Genomic DNA, 8,959 nt, shown 5'->3' on the forward strand with positions numbered 1-8,959 from the left:
TTTTCTGCACTTAAGTAGAGGAGTTATCCCCTCAGTAGAGGAGATATACCCAAATGTACCAGCAGCCACCGCTGATTTTAACTGTGAATAAACCCTCTCTGTTGTCAGGACAGGAGTTCTACCCAGATGTACCAGGAGAGGAGTTATACCTAGCCTCACGTGGCCAGACAATAAACATCTGCCGAGGGCTAAAGTGCAATGCAATTTTGCAATGGCAGATTTGTCTGGAGCCAGGCTAAGTTATACCCAGGTGTACCAGCCACCGCTGGTGTTAACTGTGAATAAAGATGCCCGTCTGCGTGGAGTCGTCAAACTCTTCTTCCAGGTTCAAGATGCAAAGGTATATGCTTGTATTTTGATATTCATAATTTACTCATTCAACCAGCAGACTGAATACTACACCTTTTTTCTCTCTTTGCGTTTTTTATGGCATCTGGAACTGCACAGTCCCGGCTCGGCATGCCAGGGCCTCTACCGTAATGTTTTTTCATAAGGCCTTTTTCATAGTTTTGTGTTGCAGTGGCTGAACAGAAAATCACTGCATTGTTGAAACTCTTCAGTTATATATCGTCACCGTGCTAAACTAATGGCCTATGACTATGTCATTTGTTTTTTCAGGAAAAATAAAAAACTGATCCAAAACAAAACTATATGATATTACTTAATCATTTCACCCAAAATGTTTATAACAAATGATGACTATTAAAATAAGAATAACACTGTCTATCAGTTATGGAACACAAGAGATTTGAATATGTTTAAATAGGATTAAATCTGACTTAGGCCAAAAAAATGTTTTTTTTAAATGGCCTAAATCAGTAAATAATTTGGCCTAAGTCACAAAACCATGTGACTTAGGCCAAGTCACACTAGGGAGTTAGGCCATTATACTAAAAAGGGAGTGAACAGCATGATCCTTTTCAATTAGGAGCTAGGTGATTTTACCAGAGGTGGCCAGTGTCATGAGGAGCTGACTTAGGCAAAAATATAATTTTCCTCAAAAAATGACTTAGGCCATTAGTTTAGCAAGGTGACGCTATGTAGTATGTAAGGTTGTTAAATGATTACTACATTTGTATTCTACTGTTTATTTCCACAGGCCGTCAGATGGAGAAGTCCACATGCCGTCAAATGGAGAAGTCCACAGTATCAAAAGATGGCCTCCAAAAGACATTCACATCAGAGGAACGGCGAGAGACGGACCCGGGACCTGCATGGCTGCTTACCTGTAGCAAAGTTGTACAACATCGGTATGTATTGTTTTTTTTACTAGTGGTTTCCATAGACTACTGCAAAAGAGAGGTTTGTGTTGACAGACAGACTCGTATTTCTGCTGTGTAATGCTTTGTAGCGGCAGGTATTTTATTATACAACATAACAACATAATCCCCCTTGTTAATAAACAGAGATGTCTGGCATTTTGTTTTAAAATACAAAATTACTATCCTTTTTTTTTCAGGGCTGGTATGGCCGACTTTAGTGTCAATATATAACTGCTTGGCTGTATGGCTACCAAAACATCATAATTCTACATATTGTGCTAATTGTTTATGAAACTCAGCGCTAGTGTGTGTGTGCGGGGGGGATAACCAGTGGTCACTAACCTTGGTGTCAAATTGGACAGTGATTTTAAGTTTGACTAACAGATTAACTCTGTTGTTAAATCCAGCTTTTATCAGCTGAGGCTCTTAGCCAAAGTCAAGTCTGCTGTAACCCTCTCTGATTTTGAACGTCTTATCCATGCTTTTATCTCAACCGACTCGACTACTGTAATGCACTTTATGTTGGCATTAGCCAAGCATGCTTGTCTCGACTACAGTTAGTCCAAAGCGCGGCCGCTCGGCTCTTAACAGGGGCACGGAAATATGATCACATCTCCCCTATTCTTGCCTCCCTACACTGGCTCCCTGTTCGCTACAGGATTCAGTTTAAGACTTTAATGTTTGTCTTTAAGTCTTTAAATGGGCTGACACCATTATACATATCCGAACTTCTACCTCCCAATAATGGTACAAGGGTCTTGAGGTCTACTGACCAGTCACTCCTTAAGGTCCCAGCAACAAAGTTGAAAACACGGGGAGATAGATCATTTTCCTCCATAGCGCCCACACTGTGGAACGAGCTGCCACCCCATGTTAGAGTGTCTCAAACCCTGCCTGTGTTTAAATCACGTTTGAAAACTCACTTGTTCTCCTTGGCGTTTGAAAATTCAGATTGAGAAGCTGCTGCTTCCCGCAGGCATTGTGTCAATCGTTGTCTTGTTCATTGTGTGTGTTTCTCTTGTTTATTTTTGTATTTTACTGAGTGTACAGCACTTTGGTTCAACACTGTTGTTTTTAAATGTGCTCTATAAATAAAGTGGATTGGATTGGATTGTGGGGGATTTGGGCTCTTTTCACACTGTTCCACAAATCTCATATTAGGACAATGGACATATTATTAGAAAAAAAGAGTTGTGAGATTTTATCATGAGTCATGAAAATAGCACTCTGAAGTCATCTTTAAAATTGCTTTCTTCTTTCGTGCAAAGGCATGACAAAATAAAAAAAACACACCATGAATTAACTTGCAATTAATGTGGTTATGTTATCACATGACACATTTCAAAATATGCTACCATTGATTGAAGCTTTACAGCTTTAATTACAGTGTCTTATAATGACTGATGATAATGAGGCTGCTGCTGAGAGCTCCAAGAAGCTCCAGTCAAGCCAGATGTTTGTACGTGTCGGGGGAACCGCCTGCACTGCTGTGCTACGCAATCTTATGTATAGATTTATGTGTAGGACATCTGAGTCAGTAAATGATATCATTGCTGTCATAACTAACCCTATACGTAGTTCTGTCAGGTTCCCCTCTAGACTATTGTTTCTCAAAGTAGGGCCCGGGGACCCCCAGGGGTCATTGAGGGAGTTCCAGGGGGTCCCCAGCTAAACGATGGATAGTTAGTAACCAAATGCACCCTTATGGGTCTGTAACTCTGAGAGTGTACAAACGGAACCAAATGGACCCGTTAGGGTCCGTTTGGTTCCATTTGTGCACTCTCAGAGTTAAATTAACATTGATTTTATAACATAAGTTGGGGGGTCCCAGAGATAGAAATGCCATTAAATGGGGGTCCGTAACCTAATGCATGTCAAACTGGGGGTCCTTGAAATTAAAGTGGTTGAGAATCACTGCTAGAGCCGTAAAAGTCTTCTCTTATGGGGGTCCCTGGTGTATCTTTTCAAATGGGGGTCCGCGGGCTAATAAGTCTCAATTTTGGGGTCCTTGACGTGAAAAGGTTTGAGAACCACTGCTCTAGACTGTGGAACAATTGGCGCACTTGTCTGTATAGTGGAAGTCTTTTTATTGTATTTATTTTTCTTTTATTTGATTTTTTATTGTATTGTGTTTTTATTCTCATCATGGATCTCCCTTGGGTCTGAAATAGAGATTGAATTTAATTAAACTTTTAACGTGACACATTTGGATTGTTGTGATTGATAATTAAATAGGGCTTAATTGATTATTATTGAATGTATTTTAGTTTTTGTTTGGGTTCCGTGGAGACACAATTTTTCTTTTGGGTCTTGAACTGAAAAAGACGGGGAACCTCTCTGGTCTACAGACTGTTATCAGAGAAAGTTCATGGTGCCATTGCACCGTACAGTAGGCGCCATATTTGCGCTCTAGACATTTTCCTAGCCAACCATTCCACCTGGGTGCTGTGGTCTCTCAGACTGTATCGGGTGTGAGTGCACAGTTTGTGTCAGAGTTTTAAAAAATATTTTGGGGCATTTTTTGCCTTTATTGACAATGACAGGCATCATTATGAGATGATGGACAATGTTCTATCAAAGTTCATCATCTCTTAAAGCTTGGAGATGTATTTTGGGTCACGGCTCTGTCTTTGCTACACCCTCATTCCTCAGTTTTACATTGAACCTTCATCTTCAACCCATGTGAAAATCTACAACTCATGTCAAATCAGAATCCTTCTTATTAAAGTCCTTCTATTTGCTTCATTCCAGACCAGTCTGTGGATTCCAAACTGCAGGTGAAGATGAGTTCTCCAGCACCAGCCAGGACTGTTTCTATTAGAGAGGAATCTAAAGACCATTTGAACCTCAGTAAGTTTCCTGCGCTCTCTCTCTCTCTCTCTCTCTCTCTCTCTCTCTCTCTCTCTCTCTCTCTCTCTCTCTCTCTCTTGCTAATAGGGAGGTTTCCTGTTAGTAAACATGAGAGGAATATGACCGCGCAGCTGCGGGGGGAAGCCTATGGGTGCGTTTGGAAATTACGCACCGGAGCACACTCGCCTATTAGTTTGTATTGGCCAGTGCGCTCACTGCCGCTCAGGGCTGTATTTTCGAACGCGCCTTTCCCCCACTGACCCCCAGGCATGCGCAGATTGCGCATTCTGCTCTGTGATGACGTCGCGCGGAAATCCGTCTATATGTAGACTTTGTTAGAGACAATTAATGGTTATTTGCGTGTTTTGGAATCAATGAACAGAACTTGAAGTCAGTTATTTTTATGATGACATGGTAAACCATTCAGTTCCTCCTTGGAACCGAATTGTGGTACCCAACACTACTCGAGATGTATTTTGTGTCACTGTCCTGTCTATTAAGACACTGCTTTACACTTTCTCTCCACACATTTTTTTTACATTCCGCCTTCATCTACAACCCCATGTATGTCCCCAAAATTAGACAAGCATCTGCGAAATGTTTAAAACGATCAAAATTAAATAAATTGTAATTTCTGAACTATATGGAAATGGTGACAACGATTGGTCTTTCAGTCAAGGGTTTTTAATGTCTGTTTGTAAAGTGATCTATAGGTTTCAAAGTTGTCAGATTGTGACCGGGTCATGAAGCAGTACGTTATGAGAGAGCCTTAATTAAACGTTGAACACGACACATTGTGATTGACAATTAAATAGGGAAGTGATTACTATTTAATGTATTATTATTTAGGTCCTGCGGAGACACAAAGTCTTTCTTTTGGGTCTTGAGCTGAAAAAGTTGGGGAACCTCTGGCCTACAGACTGTTATCAGACAAAGTTCATGGTGCCATTGCACTGTAGGTGCCATGCTTGCACTGTAGATATTTTCTTAGCCAATCATTGTCGGCCACAAACGTCTTGCCTCTATGGTAGATCACCGTCACTTTATTTTCGATCATTTTCTTGGTACTCGGCTATGTTTGTCCCGCGTTAACTGAGTTCATTCTTAAAGCCGTCTCTCTAAATCCTCACTATATGTCTTTCTCCTCCCTCCAGTGACCCCTGCTCATCTTGTCAGCTGACATGTATTTATTTAGTCAGTTACCAGGGACAGTGCACATTAATCAACATTTCAGTTTTCACATCCATGTAAATGAGCCAGATCAGCCAAAAGATCATTTTCATCTGTAGTCCCTGAGCAGGCTGTTAAAAGTGGTGATATAACTATCAATACAAAACAGACATATCAATGTGAGACAAGTAAATAATGTACAGGAGACAGAATAATTACAGTACAATATGAAAAATTGCACCAGTGACAAATAGAGCTGATAATTACCCATGATTACAAGTTTGGTTTGCTCTAAGCATTCTCTTTAGGTTGAATTTGAAAGTCAAATAATTGGTGGTCTCTCTTAATTCGATAGGAAGACTATTGTTTTACCAACCACACTATGTATGTATGGTACAATGCAGTCCCCTCTGGTCGCTGCCCTTGATGCTCTGCCACCACTTTCCTTTCGCAAACTGACTCAGTGGAGGAGGTGCAATTCAAACCTTAAAAACTTGACAAGCATCTGCGAAATATTTATAAATTGTAATTTCTGAACTATATGGAAATGGTGACAACGATTGGTCTTTCAGTCAAGGGTTTTTAATGTCTGTTTGTAAAGTGACTATAGGTTTCAAAGTTGTCAGATTTGCTGTGACCAGGTCATGAAGCAGTATGTTATGAGAGAGAAGATCATAGCATGCATGAAGAGTTTAGCTGAATCTGTTGTTAGATATGGTCTTATGTGCCTGACATTTTACTGACTTCATTTGATTGTGTTGGTGACATTCTTAACATGTTTTTTTTTAATATCAAGTTTGAGTCTAGTTTGAAGATCAGCTCACTTTTTTTTCCTTTCTGGTACCTGATTCTTTTTGGGTCAATGTCAATGTGCTTTACACCTTCCTCTCTTCTCTACATAGAACGAAACTCTGTCTTAGAATTTGACATCAAACTGGGAGCCATGTTTGCTCTGCTATCTTCCAGATGGTATCAGGCTATCATAGTAAAATAGTATGTTACTACAAACAAACAAACAAACAAACAAACAAACTGAAGTCTGTCCTGGGTGCTGTGGTCTCTCCGACTGTATCAGGTTTGCGTGCACAGTCTGTGTCACAGACTTTGTTTTAAACATATTTTTTTGCCTTTATTGACAATGACAGTGGAGAGACAGGGAATGCAGAGAGAGTAGGGGGATAACATTCAGCAAATGGCCCGGAAGACCGGAATATAACCAAGTACTCGCTGATCAGAGCGTTGTGACCATGTGGTATGTGCGGTGGCTCTGAGGTTATGAATGCACATACTGGCAGCATGAAAAATGAAAAAAAAAAAGGTTTTACGTTGATGGGTGTAGTTAGTTAGTGAGATTAGCAGCAGACCGTTGTGACCGGGCGGTGATCACGAGGGTTGCATTTGGATCCTCTACACTGCAGACATAAGCCACTGCTAGTAAAACAATAACACGTTTCCATCAAGTCAGAAATGTTGCACTCCAATAGCCCTGAGCCACGGTTCCTATTTCTGTCAATAGGATTTGTGTCAATATCTGGCAACATGCTCATCCATGTGTGGTTGAATATGTGTATAGTTACACCGCTATTGTTGTTCAAATAATTATGATCAGGCATCATTATGGAGATGATGGACAATGTTCTATCAAAGTTCATCATCTCTTAAAGCTTGGAGATGTATTTTGGGTCACGGCTCTGTCTTTGCTACACCCTCATTCCTCAGTTTTACATTGAACCTTCATCTTCAAATCATGTGAAAATGTACAACTCATGTCAAATCAGAATCCTTCTTATTAAAGTCCTTCTATTTCCTTCATTCCAGACCAGTCTGTGGATTCCAAACTGCAGGTGAAGATGAGTTCTCCAGCACCAGCCAGGACTGTTTCTATTAAAGAGGAATCTAAAGACCATTTGAACCTCAGTAAGTTTCCTGCTCTCTCTCTCTCACACCATATCAACATTTCAGTATAAGATTATCATGACAATAAAGCCAATGATAATTATAATATTTCTATAGACTGCACTAACCATTCGGCTGTTCATTTTAGTACTACGATGTCCAAGTGTGAACTTAATTGAATGTTAAAAACTGTTACAATATTCAGAAACAAAATTACCGTCAATCTTTTAAGCGTTAACTGAATTAAATTGCATTTCCTATTACTACTATAAACCTTTTGTCTTGAAAATGCTGGTGTTGAAATGAACCAAACAACACAACATTTGAGGATAATAACAAGTGCACATTAATCAACATTTCAGTGTTCACATCCATGTAAATGAGCCAGATCAGCCAAAAGATCATTTTCATCTGTATTCCCTGAGCAGGCTGTTAAAAGTGGTGATATAACTATCAATACAAAACAGACATAACAATGCGAGACAAGTAAATAATGTACAGGAGACAGAATAATTACATTAAAATATGAAAAATGACACCAGTGACAGATAGAGCTGATAATTACCCATGATTATGTGAAAATCTACAACTCATGTCAAATCAGAATCCTTCTTATTAAAGTCCTTCTATTTCCTTCATTCCAGACCAGTCTGTGGATTCCAAACTGCAGGTGAAGATGAGTTCTCCAGCACCAGCCAGGACTGTTTCTATTAAAGAGGAATCTAAAGACCATTTGAACCTCAGTAAGTTTCCTGCTCTCTCTCTCTCACACCATATCAACATTTCAGTATAAGATTATCATGACAATAAAGCCAATGATAATTATAATATTTCTATAGACTGCACTAACCATTCGGCTGTTCATTTTAGTACTACGATGTCCAAGTGTGAACTTAATTGAATGTTAAAAACTGTTACAATATTCAGAAACAAAATTACCGTCAATCTTTTAAGCGTTAACTGAATTAAATTGCATTTCCTATTACTACTATAAACCTTTTGTCTTGAAAATGCTGGTGTTGAAATGAACCAAACAACACAACATTTGAGGATAATAACAAGTGCACATTAATCAACATTTCAGTGTTCACATCCATGTAAATGAGCCAGATCAGCCAAAAGATCATTTTCATCTGTATTCCCTGAGCAGGCTGTTAAAAGTGGTGATATAACTATCAATACAAAACAGACATAACAATGCGAGACAAGTAAATAATGTACAGGAGACAGAATAATTACATTAAAATATGAAAAATGACACCAGTGACAGATAGAGCTGATAATTACCCATGATTATGTGAAAATCTACAACTCATGTCAAATCAGAATCCTTCTTATTAAAGTCCTTCTATTTCCTTCATTCCAGACCAGTCTGTGGATTCCAAACTGCAGGTGAAGATGAGTTCTCCAGCACCAGCCAGGACTGTTTCTATTAAAGAGGAATCTAAAGACCATTTGAACCTCAGTAAGTTTCCTGCTCTCTCTCCTTCGCTGTCTTGCGTTCGATGTAGGCTGAAACTTCGTCCACTGGCTGGACATCTACATCAGCAGAATCCTCCACGTCTGCTAAATCGTCACGTTCTTGACGAGGTCTCTTCTCTGGCGGTGGGCCAGCAGCAGCGGCCCGAGCACCGGGCTGCTGCTGGCCCAGGAGGCCTCCACGTTGGTCCTTCACTTCTAGAGAGAGTATTAAAGAAATAAAAGTTAAGATCAATGCTATTTAAGAGGCTAAAAAAGACAGAAAAGACAACAAGATGATCTAAACAACATTAAAAAGTTGC

At 39.6% G+C, this 8,959-nt stretch overlaps 1 protein-coding gene across 1 annotated transcript; it reads left to right on the forward strand.

The window, feature by feature from the left end:
- Positions 1-1,124: 1,124 nt before the first annotated feature.
- On the forward strand, positions 1,125-8,336 carry LOC311047929 (uncharacterized protein; the record flags this gene model as incomplete). Its single annotated transcript, XM_084060881.1, has 5 exons — positions 1,125-1,250; positions 4,014-4,112; positions 7,101-7,199; positions 7,823-7,921; positions 8,329-8,336. The coding sequence occupies exons 1-5, from the start codon at positions 1,157-1,159 to the stop codon at positions 8,334-8,336; spliced, it is 399 nt and encodes a 132-aa protein (XP_083917007.1). The 5' UTR covers positions 1,125-1,156.
- Positions 8,337-8,959: the final 623 nt, after the last annotated feature.

The sequence above is a fragment of the Gymnoscopelus microlampas genome, assembly GCF_963454915.1.
Source record: "Gymnoscopelus microlampas genome assembly, chromosome: 6".
NCBI classification, from domain to species: Eukaryota; Metazoa; Chordata; class Actinopteri; order Myctophiformes; family Myctophidae; genus Gymnoscopelus; species Gymnoscopelus microlampas.